Raw genomic sequence first — 21,110 nt, 5'->3', positions numbered from 1 at the left:
GGAACGCTGCGCTCAGTAAGGAAGACGAACTTTAAAAAAAAAAAAAGGCAGAGTAACGGTTCAAGTCGACTTCCTTACCAGGTACTTATTATTTCATTGTTATTTTGAGATAACTGATTATATGAAATACGGGATACTTGGCTATCCTTTAATCTTGTACACTGGTTTTCACCCACCCCCCTGGGTGTGAATCAGCTACATGATTATCGGGTAAGTTTAATATTGAAAAATGTTATTTTTATTAGTAAAATAAATTTTTGAATATACTTACCCGATAATCATGATTTAATTGACCCTCCCTTCCTCCCCATAGAGAACCAGTGGACCGAGGAAAAATTGAGGAGGTGTCAACAAGAAGTACTATAGTACCTGGCCACAGGTGGCGCTGGTGAGTACACCCCCTTCTAGTATTGTGATAGCTGGCGTATCCCTCCCGTAGAATTCTGTCGGGCAACGGAGTTGACAGCTACATGATTATCGGGTAAGTATATTCAAAAATTTATTTTACTAATAAAAATAACATTTTTCTGATAGCCGTTCAAGAAATGGGAACTGACTTCGTATTAGGGTTCGTAACGGCGATGGACGGAGAAAAGGATCCAAGAAATCTGGTTCTACTCTTTGCTATTGTACCGGTTATTGTGAAGTGTCTGCCTCTTGGCCCATTCACCGAAGAGCTATTTGAAGTAGTGGCTGCCTATTTTCCAATAGATTTCGTCCCTGTATGTATTACTGTATTAAGTTCTGTACTCCCAATTATATTTTTTAGAAATATTTGGTTTCATAGCTTGTAAGTTTGGTGAAATACTGTCATGTTAGTGTTTCATTATATGACTGTGCATATAAATTGATTTATTAATTTAGGGAAACTTAGGAATTATTATAACTTTTTCAGGATCGTACCTGGAATGTCTTTCCTTTGTGAAGTAATTGTTATTTTAATCGCTGTATTTTATTTATTTTCACAGCCTGCAGATGATCCATTTGGAATATCGGCAGAAGACCTTGTCCTTGGATTGAGACAGGCCCTGTCATCAACACCTGCATTTGCTCCTTACTGTATTCCTCTCATACAAGAAAAATTAGATTCAGACCTGTACTCTGCTAAGTTGGATGCCCTACATACGTTGGTGAGTATTGTACTAGACTTGTAGGAATGTAGTAGAGAGAGAGAGAGAGAGAGAAAGAGAGATATCCTTTTAATGGGGAGTAAATTGAATTTAGATTTCAGTGCCCATCAATCTCATATATTCTCTAAATAAGAGCTTTTATGATTTATTTTTGTTTTATTGCAGACCGATCAGTCAACAGAGACTTCATTCATGGTCCAATTGTTTCTCAAATTTCCATTGAGGGTTTAATATGATTAATGGGTTTGATTGATATTTTTATTGTCGTTGAGGCTTTGATTTGGAGACATTTAGTATTAGGTTTTACCAGTACAGTTTATGATAACCCTTATGGTTAGGCGATATACGTTAATTGCAAATATGATATAATAATATGCATAAGTTTTTCCTCTGGCAGACTTTGCCTATTCATTTATAGAATCATATCATTTATATGAATTATTGATAGTAGTCGTTACATTGAGTTGCTATATTTTGTTACATTAGGGGATTCAGCATATGAAGCTTGATGGTGGATAATGGGGGAGGGTGGCTGTGGTACCCTAGTGGTACCAACCAAACTTGGCTTAATCCCTCGTCAGGACATGCGGAACGAAGAGAAGAAAAATTCCCTTTTGTTTCTTGTTTATTTATGTTGGCTACCTCCAAAATTGGGGAAGTGCCAAGGGAGATGGATAGATCTTTGTTATCACAGAATGGTTGTTGGTTTTAAAACAAGTTGCTTTTTTTAAAATATCAGGTAGTCTTATTTATTGATACACAGAAGGTCCTCAATGAATAACCTTCGACTTACAAACATTCAGATACAAGCAAATCCAATTGAAATCATAAATCCCAGATATTTTATACATACATACATACATATACCAAAGGCACTTCCCCCAATTTTGGGGGGTAGCCGACAACAACAAGAAACAAAACAAAAAGGGGACCTCTACTCTCTACGTTCCTCCAGCCTAACCAGGGACTCAGCCGAGTTCAGCTGGTACTGCTAGGGTGCCACAGCCCAACCTCCCACATTTCCACCACAGATGAAGCTTCATACTGCTGAGTCCCCTACTGCTGCTACCTCCGCGGTCATCTAAGGCACCGGAGGAAGCAGCAGGGCCTACCGGAACTGCGTCACAATCGCTCGCCATTCATTCCTATTTCTAGCACGCTCTCTTGCCTCTCTCACATCTATCCTCCTATCACCCAGAGCTTTCTTCACACCATCCATCCACCCAAACCTTGGCCTTCCTCTTGTACTTCTCCCATCAACTCTTGCATTCATCACCTTCTTTAGCAGACAGCCATTTTCCATTCTCTCAACATGGCCAAACCACCTCAACACATTCATATCCACTCTAGCCGCTAACTCATTTCTTACACCCGTTCTCACCCTCACCACTTCGTTCCTAACCCTATCTACTCGAGATACCACCAGCCATACTCCTCAGACACTTCATCTCAAACACATTCAATTTCTGTCTCTCCATCACTTTCATTCCCCACAACTCCGATCCATACATCACAGTTGGTACAATCACTTTCTCATATAGAACTCTCTTTACATTCATGCCCAATCCTCTATTTTTTACTACTCCCTTAACTGCCCCCAACACTTTGCAACCTTCATTCACTCTCTGACGTACATCTGCTTCCACTCCACCATTTGCTGCAACAACAGACCCCAAGTACTTAAACTGATCCACCTCCTCAAGTAACTCTCCATTCAACATGACATTCAACCTTGCACCACCTTCCCTTCTCGTACATCTCATAACCTTACTCTTACCCACATTAACTCTCAACTTCCTTCTCTCACACACCCTTCCAAATTCTGTCACTAGTCGGTCAAGCTTCTCTTCTGTGTCTGCTACCAGTACAGTATCATCCGCAAACAACAACTGATTTACCTCCCATTCATGATCATTCTCGCCTACCAGTTTTAATCCTCGTCCAAGCACTCTAGCATTCACCTCTCTCACCACTCCATCAACATACAAGTTAAACAACCACGGCGACATCACACATCCCTGTCTCAGCCCCACTCTCACCGGAAACCAATCGCTCACCTCATTTCCTATTCTAACACATGCTTTACTACCTGTGTAGAAACTTTTCACTGCTTGCAACAACCTTCCACCAACTCCATATAACCTCATCACATTCCACATTGCTTCCCTATCAACTCTATCATATGCTTTCTCCAGATCCATAAACGCAACATACACCTCCTTACCTTTTGCTAAATATTTCTCGCATATCTGCCTAACTGTAAAAATCTGATTCATACAACCCCTACCTCTTCTAAAACCACCCTGTACTTCCAAGATTGCATTCTCTGTTTTATCCTTAATCCTATTAATCAGTATTCTACCATACACTTTTCCAACTACACTCAACAAACTAATACCTCTTGAATTACAACACTCATGCACATCTCCCTTACCCTTATATAGTGGTACAATACATGCACAGACCCAATCTACTGGTACCATTGACAACACAAAACACACATTAAACAATCTCACCAACCATTCAAGTACAGTCACACCCCCTTCCTTCAACATCTCAGCTTTCACACCATCCATACCCGATGCTTTTCCTACTCTCGTTTCATCTAGTGCTCTCCTCACTTCCTCTATTGTAATCTCTCTCTCATTCTCATCTCCCATCACTGGCACCTCAACACCTGGAACCGCAATTATATCTGCCTCCCTATCATCCTCAACATTCAGCAAACTTTCAAAATATTCCGCCCACCTTTTCCTTACCTCCTCTCCTTTTAACAACCTTCCATTTCCATCTTTCACTGTCTCTTCAATTCTTGCGCCGGCCTTCCTTACTCTCTTCACTTCTTTCCAAATTTTATCAAAAGTATATAATGAAATACTGTAATAAAACAAAATCAAATAATTTAATGCAAGATGACATTTACTATATGAAACGGAACTATCTGTTGACTTTTGCAGCTGAAAATCATAGGCATCTTGGAACTTATTAACCCTTTTACCCCAAAGGACGTACTGGTACGTTTCACAAAACTCATCCCTTTACCCCCATGACGTACTGATACGTCCTTGTAAAAAAATGCTATTTAAAATTTTTTTTGCATATTTTTGATAATTTTTTTGTGAAAATTCAGGCATTTTACAAGAGAATGAGACCAACCTGACCTCTCTATGACAATAATTAAGGCTATTAGAGGAATTTGAAAAAAAATATACTGCAAAATGTGCTGGAAAAAAAATAACCCCTGGGGGTTAAGGGTTGGAAATTTCTAAATAGCCTGGGGGTAAAAGGGTTGAGTTTGTAAGTTGACGGCTTTCTGTATAAAGTAATTTTATTATCTTTTTAGGTGGCTTGTTGTGATATTTACACAGCTGAGGATATTAGACCACATGTTACTCCTCTCTGGGTTAGCATCAGGAGAGAAGTGGTTGAGAGAAGCAGCGACGAGGCAGAAAGCGCCGCCCTCTCGGCATTAACATCCATGATGAAAGCCCTGGAACGAGGGCCTGTGTCACAGGCTGCTCATGATGCAGCAATAACGTTAACAAATTCTGCTTTGATGGGTAAGAATTGTTCTTCAGTGGTTTGTAACTATTATTTATACCTGCAAAGAATCTAGTGTTATCTGTACTTTGATTGTTAATACAATACTGTATTAGTAACTACAATGTATTTCAATTTTCATTTTATTTCTTTTATCAATAATTGCAATGGTGTAATTTTTATTTAGGTTGTTCATACTGTATTAATTACTATTTTTCAATATTAAACTTACCCGATGATCATATAGCTGTCAGCTCTGCTGCCCGACAGAAAAACCTACGGGCGGAATACGCCAGCGATCGCTATACAGGTGGGGGTGTACATCAACAGCGCCATCTGTCAAGTAGGTACTCAAGTACTCGATGTCAACATATAACCAATTTTCTCTCTGTCGTGCCACTGGCAAGACCTACTAAATACGCTGTTACTAACTGGATTTGTTTTCACAACGATTTGGTGAAGTACATTATTCCAGTTTTGAGCTTTCGCTATGCAGGGGTTTTATCTTCATTTCAAAACTTGAACTCGTTTTGGATAGATTTAATTAGGGTGACGAAGAGAGTATGGACTCTCTTTCACTTTTAAATGGCCGACCCTTCCCTTAGACGGAAGTGTGTTTAGGTTTTTGGTAATTTTGCTTAACACGTTATAGATCTATATATTTTATATCTCTCCGCCTTTATAGGCCTCTTCGATTAACTTTCCATTTATTATAAACATATAACAATAAATTTTTATGTTTGTTTATATGCGACCTTTCCTGATAGTAGGCGGTCCTAACTTGGAACCGAAGTTAATTAACATTGAGCCCGTTATATCGTATTTAACCTTTAAAGAATTTAATACTTTTTAAATTTTAATGTTTTATGAAAGAATTTCTTTGATAGTCTCGTACTGTTTTCAAAGATGAACTAACGTTTAGTTTTTAGTCTACGCAGTTGTTGACGTTCAGGACGTTCAACTTGCGCTCTATCGTTACGATAGAGAGAGAGTGTATCACGGTTTCACTTTGCAGTAAGAGTAAACCGATTCTGGCGTTTCGTTCATTCTTTCTTAGCTTAAATGGTTTAAATTCTAAATTAAAGGAACTTTTTATTTGGAAAACCTTTCAGTTTTTTCCTTTAGCATATAACATGTTTTTACGATATATAATTGGGCTCTTCTCTCAGGTGCGAAATCAAGAGAGAAAGAGAGAGAGAGATATAGACGGAGGGAGAGAGAGGAGAATAAACGTTTCGTTCAAGCTGGTAACGTTGTTCTCGTTTTTTTTTACTCTCCTCCCTAGTCGCTGTAGGGGAAGAAGGTAAAACGTTTCTAGGGTTTTATTCTTGTTCCCAGGCTATGTGCGGTGAGAGATTGTAAACGTAGTTTATTTGATCTAGTGTTTAGTCTCTTTCCCAGCCACTGAATTCTTTATCTTTATTTATGTTTTCTGTTGCATTGTACGACTGTTTTCGCATTTACTACCTTTTAATGAAGGATAGGATTGCGTGTTTCAGGTAGAAATCAGTTAAAGTTTCGATTTCAGTGAAATAAGTGCAAAACAGAAAATCAAAGTGATAAAGTGATATGCGCAAAGTGTTACAGTGTTGCGTCCGAGGGTTCGTCTGTTCGTGCCAGTCGTTCACCTAGTCCGGGACCTCTTACAAGCTCCCAAGCCCAGGGGAGAAGTAATGTCGAACGACTTATGGGTTCCACAGGCCTTGATCAACGAACAGACGTTTTTCCCTCCGTGGTTTCGGGCGTATCTACCCAAGATCGCCCCACCCACACAAAGACGAGAGAGCCCATTTATTCCTCGTCTGCGGAAGAGGTTTCTCGTAAGAAACCATGGACCACATCTCGCAGCTTTTTAAGTGCAAGTCGGTCCCTTCCGCGCAAGTCCAACGGCCCAGGTGTAGCCACTGGGTCAGTTCGGACTCGCTGCAGTCATCCGACGACTGCACACCTCCCAAGAGAGGCAAGGTGGTACCGCAACAGGCAGTAACTCCGTCTGTTGCCGCACCAGCTGTTTTAGACCCTCAGTCACAACGGACAGTAGCTCCGTCTGTTGCCGCTTTTGTAGACCCTAAGTGGTCTTTACTGCAGTCTATGCAGACTCAGTTAGCTGCGGTTATGCAGGAGTTTCGTGCGGAGAAGGTTGACACTGCTCCCGTTAGCCTACAACCTGCCACGGTTGTGCGCCCAGCTCACGCTGAGGCTGCCTGCTCCCACACTCCGGCTGCGGAGAGCTCCACCACCGATGCGCAGTCGACCCTGCCAGACGCATGTTGACGTTAGCCGACGTGCGGCACCCTCCGTTGACATGCGTGAGCTACCGCATCAGCAGTGGGAAGGTGGAGTCAAGCTGCCGTGTTTTGATGCGATGCGTTAGTTTCCGCAACCCACGGCAGTCCCCACCACGCACCACCACTCCGCTTTGGTTGTTGCCTGCTCCCACACTCCGACTGCGGAGAAGGTTGACGATGCACCCGTTTGCCTACAACCTGCCACGGTTGTGCGCCCAGCAGACGCTGCGGCTGCCTGCTCCCACACTCTTGTTGTGAGAGCTCCTCCACCCATGCGCATTCGACCCTGCCAGACGCATGCTGACTCCCACAGACACACGGAGCACTCCGTTGCCGTGCGTGAGCTACCACAAGCTGCCGTGTTTTGACACGGTGTGTCAGCCTCCGCAACCCACTGTGGTTACCGCCACTCGCCCGCAGCAGACTAGTCAGTCAGGAGTTGAGGCTTCCCCACACAGCTGTGGTTGTTGCCAGCTCACAGACTGTCAAGCAGTTACATGACGTTGCCTTCTGATCTGCTACTAATGCACCAGTGCTGTATGTCCTCACGCACCTGTTGTGGTTGACAGTTGTTTTTTTTGACAGTTCACAGACTGTCAGGCAGTTACATAACGTTGCCTTCTGGTCTGCTGCTAATGCACCAGTGCTGTATGTCCTCACGCACCTGTTGTGGTTGACAGTTCAGTTTTTGACAGTTCACAGACTGTCAAGCAGTTACATAACGTTGCCTTCTGGTCTGCTGCTTATGCACCAGTGAGACCCTCACTGAGATAAGCTAGCTTTTCTCGGACATGGTTCCTGTAGATGAGAAAGTGCTGTTCTCCCTCCTACTGATATTCCTTTGAGGACTCTGTCATTTGGAGAGGAGCCTTAAGCTGCTTAGCCTCCTATGGACTTTAATTAAAGCATAACAAGGCTTCCTGGGATGGTAAATGGTTCCGCTTCAGTCGCTAACCCCGTCTGTTGCCACACCTTCTCCCGTAGACCCTAATGGGCTTTGCTGCAAGACATGCAGTCCAAGCTTGTGTCCTTGATAGAGGATTTTTTACGGAGAAGAACCTTCTGGCCAACAACCTTCCTACCGGTTGGTTGTGCGCCCTGTTGACGCTGAGGTATCCTACTCGCGTCCGCCAGTTGAGGTGGTTCCTCCACCGATGCGACCCAGTGTGGGTTGCCAGTCGCACGTTGACGTTAAGCGACTCTCGGAGGTGGTTGTGGACGTTCAGTGTGTCACTAGGAAGACGTTCAACAACCAGCAGAGGTGACTTGTTGTGACGCAGTGCGGCAACCTCAGCAACCCGGTAGGGGGTTGACTGCACAACCCAGACAGTCTAGACAGTTTCGGGTTGACGCTGTACTTCCTCGCGTCCCCATGGTTGACAGTTCACAGACTGTGCAGCAGTACCATGATATTGTGTCCGGCTCCGTCACGCATCCACCAGTGCGACCGGATTCAGCGAGTCAGACGTTGCCCACTCCGTTGCCGTTTCCTCATCAGTTTCGGATGAGGAACCCTCTGATGAGGACATTGCTGAACAAGACGATCAACCCCCAGCCCTGCTATCCATCCAGAAGATGCTGAAGAAGGAACGCTGCCCTGTCAGGCTGTGGATGAGTCTGGTTAGGACACTGTCATCCGTGGTTCTATTTGTGTCACTTGGAAGACTACACCTCCGTCCTCTTCTGTATCATCTAGCTTTTCACTGGAAAAGGACAAGACGCTAGAAGCGGTCTCGATCCCGGTTTCCGGAAAGATAAAGTCTGGTCTGACTTGGTGAAAGGACTTTATCAACCTTTGAAAGAGTCTTCCCCTGACTGTTCAGACTCCCAACCACGTTCTCTTCTCGGACGCATCGGACGTAGGCTGGGGTGCGACATTAGGCGGTAGGGAATGCTCGGGATTATGGAACTCGAGTCAAAGGACAATGCATTTCAACTGCAAGAAGCTACTGGCAGTACGTCTGACCTGGAAAAGCTTCAGGTCTCTCCTTCAAGGCAAAGTGGTGGAGGTGAACACGGACAACACCCTGCTTTGACGTACATCTCCAAGCAAGGAGGGACCTACTCTCTGACATGGTACGAGTTCGCAAGAGACCTCCTCACCTGGTCAACAGATCTAGACTTTTCACTAGTAACGAGGTTCATCCAAGGCAACTTGAATGTCATAGCAGATTGTCTCAGTAGGAAGGGACAAATAATTCCAACAGATTGGACCCTCCACAAGGATGTATGCAAGAGACTTTGGGCCACCTGGGGCCAGCCAACCATAGATCTCTTCGCAACCTCGATGACCAAGAGGTTCCCAATAGGTTGCTCACCTATCCCGGACCCAGCAGTAGTTCATATAGATGCCTTTCTACTAGATTGGTCACATCTAGATCTATATGCATTCCCTCCGTTCTAGATTGTCAACAAGGTACTGCAGAAGTTCGCCTGTCACGAAGGGACAAAGTTGACGCTAGTTGCTTCCCTCTGGCCCGCGTGAGAATAACTCACCGAGGTACTTCGATGGCTAGTAGACGTTCCCAGAACACTTCCCCTAAGGGTGGACCTGCTACGTCAGCCACGCGTAAAGAAGGTACTCCAAGGCCTCCACGCTCTTCGTCTGACTGCCTTCAGACTATCGAAAGACTCTCGAGAGCTAGAGGTTTTTCGAAGGAGGCAACCAGAGCGTTTGCTTGAGCAAGGAGAACATCCACCCTTAGAGTCTACCAATCGAAGTGGGAAATCTTCCGAAACTGGTGCAAGTCAGTATCCGTATCCTCGACCAGTACCTCTGTAACTCAATAGCTGACTTTCTCTTATATCTGAGGAAAGAACGATCTCTTTCAGCTCCCACTATCAAGGGTTACAGAAGCATGTTGGCATCAGTCTTCCGTCACAGAGGCTTAGATCTTTCCAACTATAAAGATCTACAAGACCTCCTTAAGTCTTTTGAGACCACGAAGGAGCGTCGTTTGGTTACACCTGGTTGGAATTTAGACGTGGTTCTAAGATTCCTTATGTCAGACAGGTTCGAACCGCTTCAGTCAGCCTCCCTGAAAGATCTCACCTTTAAGACTCTTTTCCTGATATGCTTAACCACAGCTAAAAGAGTCAGTGAGATTCATGCCTTCGCAATCGGATTCTCATCCGAAACGGCTACATGTTCTACAACTTGGTTTTCTAGCCAAACACGAGCTGCCTTCTCGGCCTTGACCAATATCGTTCGATATTCCAAACTTATCGTATGGTTGGAAATGAACTAGAAAGAGTATTATGTCCTGTAAGAGCTCTTAAGTTCTATTTTAAAAACCTTTACGAGGCCCGTCTGAAGCTTTATGGTGTTCAGTTAAGAATCCATCTTTGCCTATGTCAGCGTATTCTTTATCCTATTTTATCAGACTGTTAATACGAGAAGCTCATTCCCATCTGAATGAGGAAAACCAAGCTTGGCTGAAGGTAAGGACACACGAAGTTAGAGCTGTCGTAACTTCCGTGGCCTTTAAACAAAATAGATCTCTGCAAAGTATATTCGACGCAACCTATTGGAAAAGCAAATCAGTGTTCGCGTCTTTTATCTTAAGAATGTCCAGTCTCTTTACGAGAACTGCTACACTCTGGGACCATTCGTAGCAACGAGTGCAGTAGTGGTGAGGGCTCCACCTCTACAATTCCCTAATTCCATAATCTTTTTAATCTTTCTCTTGAAATGTTTTATTAATATTTTTGGGTTGTCCGGAAGGCTAAGAAGCCTTTCGCATCCTACTTGATTTGGCGGGTGGTCAAAGTCATTTCTTGAGAAGCGCCTAGATTAGAGGTTTTGATGAGGACCTTTAGTATGGGTTGCAACCCTTCATACTTCAGCTCCTAGGAGTCGCTCAGTATCCTATGAGGATCGCGAGGCTCAGTAAGGAAGACGTACTTAAAAAGGCAGAGTAATTGTTCAAGTCGACTTCCTTACCAGGTACTTATTTATTTTATGCTTGTTATTTTGAATAACTGCTAAAATGAAATACGGAATACTTGGCTCATAATAATGTCAACATGTAATGCTGGTCTCTACCCACCCCCCTGGGTGTGAATCAGCTATATGATCATCGGGTAAGTTTAATATTGAAAAATGTTATTTTCATTAGTAAAATAAATTTTTGAATATACTTACCCGATGATCATAAATTAAAGGACCCACCCTTCCTCCCCAATAGAGACCCAGTGGACAGAGGAGAAAATTGGTTCTATGTTGACATCGAGTACTTGAGTACCTACTTGACAGATGGCGCTGTTGATGTACACCCCCACCTGTATAGCGATCGCTGGCGTATTCCGCCTGTAGGTTTTTCTGTCGGGCAGCAGAGCTGACAGCTATATGATCATCGGGTAAGTATATTAAAAAATTTATTTTACTAATGAAAATAACATATTTCAATTTGGATTTTGTCTTATCAATAATTGGAATGGTATAATTATATTTATTGACAACTTTCAATTGGATTTTAAGTCGTTATTCTATTACATCACTTTGTAAAGCATCAAGGTGGAAAGATTTTTATTATTTTAATATGTATATGCATATATATGCAAATATTGGCTTGCCTTCAATATAAATTCTATCAGCTAAAGATCTTAGGAATCTTTATCCTGTCAGCTGAAGATTTTTGTTACATGTTTTATTAATGATACGCTTCTTGGTCAACAGAATGTCTAGGCCATTTGACAGCACCAGAACAGCGACTTATGTACCCGAGTGCCCACCTTCTCATAGCGCTGATAGCCTCCGGACCTGGTCCTACTAAGTTCATCTCGGAAAAGGTTACTTACAATTGTTTTTATTTTTCTGAAGTAACTTTCGTGACAATAATATGCGTTCTTACTACCTATTAACTATTGTTTAACAGATGTCCTTTTTCAGCATCACTGAATTACAGTTCAGACTTCTGCCTTTCAGGTTGTGAAATAACTAGATTCTTTGTTATATATGTCTTAAAGTAATAAATTTTATTCGGTTAAATCATAAATACCTTTGACAGACAAAGTTAAGATTCTTCACTATGATGGGTTGAAGGTTTTCATATGCTGCCCAAGCAATTATGTAATCTATTTATATGGACCACTTTTCCTCTTCAGTTGCAATTGAAAATGGCAACCACGCTATTAAGGGGACTATAGTCAATTCTTTTTAGTGAGGCAGATTTGCACCGACTCAGAGGGGTGCCCTTTTAGCTCAGAAAAGTTTTCTGATCGCTGATTGGTTGGACAAGATAATTCTAACCAATCAGCGATCAGAAAACTTTTCCGAGCTAAAAGGGCACCGCTGCGAGTCGGTGCACACGCGCCTCAATAAAAAAAATTGAGTATAGTAATACTGTAATGTGTCTTAATGAATGATCAATGGTACTAAAGGTCTGCGTTATCTCTGGTCCCCAGTTGCTTTGCTTACTGCTTTTTACTTTGTATCCACTTTTCCCTTTGATGTTTTCTGTTTTCTTTTAATTTGCTTTGCTCCACCTCCTACTCATCTTTCAAAAATGAATTAATTTAGCAAACAATACTAAGAATGCAGATATTTTGTAATAATGATAATATGAACTAAAGTAATACAATATGAAAATTTAAGGAAACAATTTTAAAACTGGTGATTCATGTTAAATGTATTTGCTAAGTAGCACTATTATTTTTTAATAAAATCTGCTGGGGTTTCTCTCCCTAAGAATAATTTACAGTGATATTGAAATAAGATATTGAAAAAAGAAATTTAATTCCAGACACTTATATATTATTATTTCTATCTTCTTTGTTTGTTGTTTCAGGTTTTGCCTCTTCTTGCACAGCAGTTTATATCCAAAACAGAGGAATCGGCTCGGAAAAATACAATAGTTATTCTAGGCAGATTTATGGAAGAAATTTCAAAGTATGCTGACATGACCGAAGGTAAATTAATATAAATGGTGATCATTTTTAGAAATGTTAAATATTTTAGCAGCAATGTCTGTTGATATTCAGTGGTTATGGGAGTAAAATTAGACATTTAGTTATTGAGTTAATCATATACAGTACTCTGTTACAACACTAAATACAAACCATTACCCTCTTTACAACGGAGATATATTTCGGCGATAACTGAAACTGACTGTTAAGCTTTTTACAAGGTGTAATTATCCTCCGCTACGTTCTTTGAAAGGAGCGCTTTATGAACCTCTTCGTCAAGCATCAGATCGTGACTTGACGTTAAAGATGGTTTTCTTATTGGTCCTGGCCTCTGCAAAGAGAATCAGTGAGGTATGTGGTCTTTCATACGACGTCGTCCATTCAAGGGGATGGCGGCAGGTGACACTCGCCTTCATCCCTGAGTTCATTGCTGATTCAAAATCCTGCCGTAGCGGATCGTAGATGCATGCCCTTCTAGATTAAGAGCAACAGATGATCCTGATCAATTGTTACTCTGCTCTGTAAAAGCACTGAGGATATACCTAAAAAGAACTGCCAGAGGCCACCCTCAGATCAGCAGGCTCTTTGTGAGCATGGGAAGGGTCTAAAGGGAGGTCATTAAGAACTCCATCTCTTCCTGGATTAGACAGGTAATCGAGCGAGCCCTACAACCACGACGTTCAAAAGGAATTTCTCTTATGATGCAGGTACTACAAGCAGGTGTGTGGAAACGGCCACTGCCTATTACTTGCAAGACATAACCCACAGGAACCTAGATACCTTTACCTTAGGGCCTGTGGTAGCTGCACAAAATTTGGTCAATAACACTTCAGCTCCCTTGTAGGACAAGTAGCAGTTGTTTTCAGGGCAGATGTTACCCTCGAGAAAGTCTAGAATGGATGCGTGAATGACTGGCCACTTCCTTTTTCATGGGTTCAGCATCCAAGGAACTTTGCAAGGTGGGTATCATCATCCCTTGTGTAACCTGATATATATGTGAGTATGTTTGTCGTTACTTACAATAACGACATGGGAAATCAATTGTTATTGAATATCTATGTTCATATTGTATATGGAAAATGTTCTTTTATATTACATTGCGTTAAGTGGAAATGTGCAGGTTTCTGTACAAATGAAGGTTTTGTTTATATTTAATTGTAATAAGCATTGTTACCAAGGAATATTGTCTTGTGAATAGTTATATAAGTGGTTAACAATGCGATGTAAGTTGTTTGAATAGTTTCGTTCGGTTTGCGTTGAATAGTTGGTTTCGTTCGTTTGTTGTTTTCTTTTGTCGTGAGCGAACGAAGCGGAAGTCGTGACTTTGGGAGAGAGAGCGAACGCATTATTTTTACGACAAAGGCAACAGAGCTAACGGCGGGTAGTTGCTGCCTGTCACTTCTCAACGTATGTAGTGTAGTCTTCAGTGGACTTAATCAGGATGAAGAGAATTTCATTTGGTTAATGAAGCTTTTCCTTCCCAGCATTTAATGAAGTGGATGAATTAATCAACCGAAGTTTGGATGAGTATCATATAATATTTAGTTACCTTGGATGGGATAATTCGCTAGGGATATGCATATCTGCGTGGGATTCCGTGACTGGGTAAAATCAAATATTTATATGTGGTATCGTGGTTTACCCGTTCCTATTGCAATCCGAACTCGGTAAGAACTTCATATGAAACCAAGTAAGTAATAATTGGGGCAAAAGCTCAATAGAATATAGTATGACCATTTATCTTTGTAACACAACGCAATGAATTCCTAATGTAGAGAAAGGGTCTTGAGTTCTCTTAACAAATCTGGTAATTAGTAGTTTTGTGAATGACTGAAGTCATTATATGTTGTTGCTTGTTTGACCCTAATAAGTAACGATAATGTTGTTTATGTCCCCGATCTTCAAACGAGGTGGAATTGAGCAACGTCTTGATTAAGTGTGGAGTTCAACTCCTATTTTACACTTGCCTGGTCAAGTCACACAGCTAAATTCTTATATCTATCACTGATTGCCCAGGGCATTAACCCTCAAGGGTTAATGAAGTGCCAGGGTGCCTCTAAACAGCTCGTGCAAATCAAAGAGTAACACTCTGGGTCAGTCACCAGCCAGTTGGTTTTTGAACTTCCACGTAAAGAGCACAATGGATTGTATATAGTGTAGTGTCACAACAAATGACAAATTGGAAAATAATTTGTATTGTTCCTAACTATACAAACCTAGAGCTCTTTACACATACTGGTCCCGCCAACACCTTAACCCAGAAGTCGTGCCGCAATTGCAAAGTGACAGTTTGTTACTACTGTAGTGCAGGTGTGAGCTGGTCTACGTCCCCCCCCACTCCCCCTTCGCTAACTAGATGAGGGTAATTACACCTCATAATGAACAGCTAGTTTCAGCTTTCGCTGAAGTTTATCCCTTCTGTAAAGAGGTCCAGGTTTGTCTAGTTAGGAATAATAAAAATTATATGTAAATTTGTCATATTTTTCTGTTAAGTGAATTTTCTGCCTATGTTATTCATAATAGTATCAATAGTTTAAGAGCGGATAGGTGAATCGGCAGATAAGGGTTTTTACAGTATTACACATTTTCCCTCAGAATATGAATGTAACTAAATCTTAGCAGAAATATAATTTTATTTAAGATTTTACCCTTTTTAATGGAGAACAAATATGATTAAAATTTTCAGGAACAAACTCTTTTCTTAGTTGTATTTTAAGTGTCTCATTGTAGTACAGATATGATAAAGTATCTTATACAAGTATAACCTTCAACAAGCTCCACGTTGTTGAAACTTTTTTGAGACCAACCTTAAGAATTATACAGTTTTTTTAATGATAATAGTTCTCCAACTTTAAGAATAGACAAATTAGTTATATTTATCTATTGTTTATGTTTAGAAATGGGTGCCCTGAAAATGTATGAAGATGTCTGTTGGGAAGCCTTTTCTCAAGGATTGTCGAGCAGCTCGTCAGGTGTCCAGGAGGCAACAGTTACCGCTCTAAGAAGTGCCATTTCGGTGCTTAGTTCGGAACATCTCACTCAAGCTGCCAGCACAATGTCATCTCTGCTTATTTCTGTTAATGATAGACATTTGAGGTAAATATGATATACAGTTGGTGCTTTTTAGTTTTTTTCATGTTTGATGTTGGCTACCCCCAAAAATTGGGGGAAGTGCCTTGTTATATGTGTGTATGTATCTGTGTGTGCGTATGAAAACAATGAAGAGATTATGTAAAAAAATTACAATTTTGATAAATTGTGCATGTAAATTTTGCTTTGAATGATCAAATTTCTCAGTACTAAATATATTGTTAAATCACTTATATTCCAGAGACAGCATAATTCATACCTTCAGTGCTATGTCCAAAGTACAGCCTAAGATTGTCAGTGATTATATTTTTCCACAACTACTCCATGAAATGGAACAAGGTATGAACTTTTTTATGTTTGTATTGACTTCAGTAGTAGTTATAATGTATCAGTTTTTTCAAAAGTAATCAATAGTTTGTTGAAATTTTCCCCCACATTCTTGCTTATGTGTATATTTTGATATAAAACCCCAGTTATACAGATTTATATTCTGATTCCCTGATATTATAAAGTGAAGACTTCACAGTCTCTTTTATTATGTCTGTCACTGAATTTAAAATGTTTGTAAAACTTTCAAGGAAGTTTCCACTTATGGTCACCAGATCTTTCATAACTGGAATGCCTAGTTGACCGATTTAGTACTCTACCTTATTCATTCTTTCAACTTTGCTTGCTTTACTGTGGATATGAAATTGTTAAAATTATTGATTAACATTTTCTATTTTTGTTACTGAAATTAAAGTATTTTTTTCCCTCTACTAAATGTATTTTTCATTCTATATAGCTAACTCAAGAAATGGCGGAGTCACTGACAGTCAGATCCTGGATACACTAGCAATTCTTACATCTGGGAAGCTTCTCTTAGTGAAAGTCTTGCCTGTGCTTTGGAAACGAGCCGAAGAAACAATGATTTCCTCACCTGAACGGTCATGTCTTCACTTATCTTGTATCCAGAAGGTAATTGTAATATATCTCTCCAGTATGTTGAAAATTGTGTAGCCTTTGATTTTGGTATAATTGCATTCCAGGTTTAATTTATAGACTATTTATTTGTTCCTATGCTTATACAAACTTTCGTCCTTTAAAGTAGCGAATGTGTTCATTAGAGTTAGAATGGCCTTTAAATTTGTTTTAACAAGGTACTTAATGACAGGGGTTACAAGGGCTGAATAACCTCGCTCACCCGCCTGTCAAAGAATTCCTTTTATCCTTTTGCTGCAATTAGTGTGGACGTACTATTGCGTCCTATCCAAGAATTTTTAATTTTTTTCTTATACTGTATAGGTATTTTTAGTTTGAATGGTGATGTCACCTTAGTTTATAATAATGGAATGAAGCAGGATTGCAAATTATATTAGGGGCATTATTGTTACGTTTATCCCCTTTGTTACCAAGTGTAGATCGTGGCCTCCCATTGAGTATTGAAAAGTCTAAGTCTTCCCTTGAATTATCGGAGAGACTGCAAGCGCGATGCTCCTTTCTTTGAGTTTGCCGTTAGCTGAAGTTTCTGGATATCCGCCCTTGACCTAGACCCAGGGACATGCTTCAGGAGTAGGGGGAACTCAGATGTACATTGGGGAGTTTTTCAGCTCGTGTTGAGTGGAAGATGATCGCAGCAATACGACATGTTTTGGAAGCCCTTTCTTGCAGACCCCCAATAATTGACCTTTCAGTCTTCTGTAGATCAGAAATTGTTTATCTTTCTTGATCCTGAAACAGACCAATAAGTCCAGTCAAAGAAATAATCTATCCATTTTTTAAAGGATTAAGGTTATGCTTCCATGAGCTTTTGTTTAGATATAACTACAGGCTTCCAGAATATGCCAACTCAGCATTCCAACTAATGACTTATTCATTCAGAATTCAGGATACAGAATTAAGTGTGGATTCACAATTATAATTTACACAAAGAATCTGGGGTACAGAAAGGTCTGGACAACAGGGGCATTACATAGTTTCTTTACTCCGTATCTATTCTCATGGAAAGTGTTAGTTGTTTTATCTTGAGAAAGGGGATTTTTATAGTCACAGATGGTGTTCGGTAACTGATTCAGTTTAAGATACATCTTACTGTGTATTTAAGTATGCATAGCTACCCATTATATTCTCAATGCTTTCGTGATGTCATATACTGTAGTTTTTGTGAGGTGTTTACCTTAGGATTATATAGCAATCTTTCTAATGAGGGATCAACAACTTGGTTCTTCCACTTAGTTGCTTGTTGAATTCAGTGGTAAGAATGGAAATAAAACATTATTGTGTAATAATTATGTTGCTTTCATAAAGGAAAGGATACATTTTCTCTTAATAATAGTTTGTCAAAGAACTACTGTACCTTCATTTTTTAGTGAAGTGTCTTTGTCTTTTGAAAATGTACTTTTTGTCAAAGAACTGCCTTCATTTTTTAGTGAGATATGTTTGTCTGTTGAAGATGTGCTTTATTTTTGAATTGAATTATATCTTTTTTTTACAGATCTTGAAAAACACGTTACCAGATGACGAATGTCAAAGATATATTTTAGAGGAATGGAAGGGAATTTTCAATGTTGTTGGAATGTCTGGAAGCGTCATTGTTTCCGAAGAAATTAAGTCGCCTGTGCCCTTGCTTAAATGCCTTTCGGGAATTGCAAGGGTGTTAGTTACGCATATGAAGTAAGTGTCAAGATTTTTCTTTTTGAGGGAGTTTTAAGAATAAATAAAAACATCCCCTCAGTATTTTACATGACATTTATATTACATTACATAATCTTATAGAGGAATTAACCCCTTTCTGGCTTTTAAATGTATATTGAAACTATTGTTTAGGTTACTAAGGTCAGAGGTTAAGAAAGCAAGCTAACTGCTGATTTGATTAACTCAACAAAATCAACAGTACTCATTTGAAGCCAATCTGTCCTCATTTAAGTCAACATTTTGGACTGCTTGGACGGGTAATTCATTTTCCTTGAATTATCAGACTATCACTGTTCTGAGTTGTGAGGATTAAGAAATAAAAAAGAATATTAAAGATGATATTACTTGTGAGACTGCTGCATTATCTTACACTGTATATAGTGGGTATGGGTCATTTTGGGACCAAAATTTACTGTATTTACTCCTAACTGCTCCTCGTTACCTCAAACAACTTCAAAAAGGTTAATGATACCATAACGCAAATATCCTTTTGTCTTTTTGACTTGTAATCAAGTGGATGGGAAACTCAAAAAAGATTATTTATCTACTCTTTTCCTTACCTGTCGTGAATGACTTATGAATCTAGAGCTAGACTATTGAAGACAAATTAAATTGTTCAAGTACTGTAGAATAGGGGGATTTTATCATTAGTTGCTTTGTTAATATGGATAGTGCAAAACTCAATAATTATCTCTTTTACAAGAGCTTTAAATAATTATACTTGTATTACAATTTTTGGAATATATAAAGTTTGCTGTCTTGATATTCTCACTCTTTAGATATGTTACAAATAAAGATTGATACCTAAGGTTAAAGTTTTCCTTGATATTCTTGCAAACTTTTCGCAATTGAGCTGCACTCAATTTTACTGTGTTTTATATATTGTTAAATTTGTATACTGTATATTTTTATTAATGTTTCATGTGTTTCTTCTACTTTCCAGAGATACAGCACCTTTAGTAGAATCAATGATCCAACTTCTCGTGCATAATGGGGAGGAAGAATTAAACGATCTAAGTAGAGAACTGTTATCTACACATGATAGTATTTCTCATCTAATGGCCCAGTTTATGACATGTACCAGAGCTATGTTGTTGGTCAGTAACATTCATAGATTACATTCTTTTAGAATAACCTTTGTGAATGAATGATATATCTAGAGGAGAGCTGAATAGTTTTGTAACATCAGATTTAAATTTCTATTTACTACAGACTTTTATGTAAAGATTATACACTGTTCTATCTAGTTCCTTTTCCTCTGGTTTTGTTAGTTTTTATAGTTTATATAGGAAATATTTATTTATGTGTTGTTACTGTTAGTAAAATATTTTATTTTTCCTTTTTTTCCTTTCCTTGCTGGGCTATTTTCCCTGTTGGGGCCCCTGGGCTTATAGCATCCTGCTTTTCCAACCAAAGTTGTAGCTTAGCAAGTTATAATAATAATAATAATGATAATAATAATAATATCCTATAATTTGTTTATTCTTATTTTGAATTTTTTTAGCTTTTATCTAAAAATTTATGTTGGTTCTATACTTTCTATTTATGTACTTTATATTTTATCATCAGCTTTAATATAAGTATTTTTACCTACCAAATTTACTCGGGCCAACTCTGTATGAGTCGAGCTTGAGTCATTGGACTGGTTAATCTCTTCCGTTTTAATTACAATAATAATAATAAATTGTAACTTAGGAAATTCTCTTTTGTATTTAGCTAATAGCATGACTTGTTAACACAGCATTGGCGCTTTATTAGAAGCTGAATTTTTTAATAATATAAATAAACCTCTTTATAATGAAGTAAATATATACAGTACAATAAGTGTTTACTATTACTCTTTGCAGGTGTACATATATGAGGGTATAATGCTCGGTATGCCTCGAAATTTTGAAGCCAATGGCATTGGCAAGTTTTTGGAAAAGTTCCAAGAACAGAGTATGAATAGCTGCTTACCAGAGGTTAATGAAACTTCAGCAATACTTCTTGCATCTGTGATAAATAAGATACCTATGGGTAAGACATTTTTGACTGATTTTCTAGTCTCAATTTTTGTTTCAACTTATGAAGAGGAAATTATTTACAAGTTCCTCTTTAGTCTCAAAATTTTGATAGTAACTTTAGTAGTTTAGATGTTCAGGTATATATAACTTATTGTGAGATATTTCTTTGAAATTTTTTGTAAATTCTATTCTGCTTCGGCCAAAAGTATGGAAGTATAGCTTATTAATTACTGTGAAATTTTGTATAAATTTTATTGTGCCAAGTATATGCAACTTGTAATTTTAACGCAGGGTCCACCTTCAATCATGTTATCTCGACGAGTAGTGAAAAGTTGAATGAAGCTTTGGTAACGACAAACTCGACAGACAAACGTGAAGCTGCTCTTCAAACCTTAACATGGATATGTAAAGCCCTTGTAGTACGAGGAGCCCAAGAAGAAAGAGTCTGGACGGAAAAGGTACAGTATGAGAATATTGGC

The 21,110-nt window shown here is 39.4% G+C and overlaps 1 protein-coding gene across 2 annotated transcripts in view; it reads left to right on the top strand.

Annotated features, from left to right (window-relative positions):
• Positions 1-21,110, top strand: part of Mms19 (MMS19 nucleotide excision repair protein) — a 100,787-nt gene that overhangs the window by 24,948 nt on the left and 54,729 nt on the right. For both annotated transcript variants that reach the window (XR_011039646.1, XM_068347386.1), the window contains exons 4-15: positions 535-722; positions 969-1,130; positions 4,474-4,690; positions 11,637-11,749; positions 12,748-12,868; positions 15,763-15,961; positions 16,197-16,294; positions 16,740-16,912; positions 18,429-18,607; positions 19,572-19,725; positions 20,476-20,644; positions 20,923-21,089. Coding sequence is in view for 1 of the 2 variants with exons in the window: in XM_068347386.1 (XP_068203487.1) it covers positions 535-722; positions 969-1,130; positions 4,474-4,690; positions 11,637-11,749; positions 12,748-12,868; positions 15,763-15,961; positions 16,197-16,294; positions 16,740-16,912; positions 18,429-18,607; positions 19,572-19,725; positions 20,476-20,644; positions 20,923-21,089 (1,940 nt within the window). In the remaining variant the exon portion in view is untranslated. The remainder of the gene's footprint in view (positions 1-534; positions 723-968; positions 1,131-4,473; positions 4,691-11,636; positions 11,750-12,747; positions 12,869-15,762; positions 15,962-16,196; positions 16,295-16,739; positions 16,913-18,428; positions 18,608-19,571; positions 19,726-20,475; positions 20,645-20,922; positions 21,090-21,110) is intronic.

This window comes from Palaemon carinicauda, chromosome 23 (genome assembly GCF_036898095.1).
Source record: "Palaemon carinicauda isolate YSFRI2023 chromosome 23, ASM3689809v2, whole genome shotgun sequence".
Taxonomy (NCBI): Eukaryota; Metazoa; Arthropoda; class Malacostraca; order Decapoda; family Palaemonidae; genus Palaemon; species Palaemon carinicauda.
The sequence above is the reverse complement of the archived record's forward strand: the minus strand, read 5'-3'. Positions and strand labels throughout refer to the sequence as shown.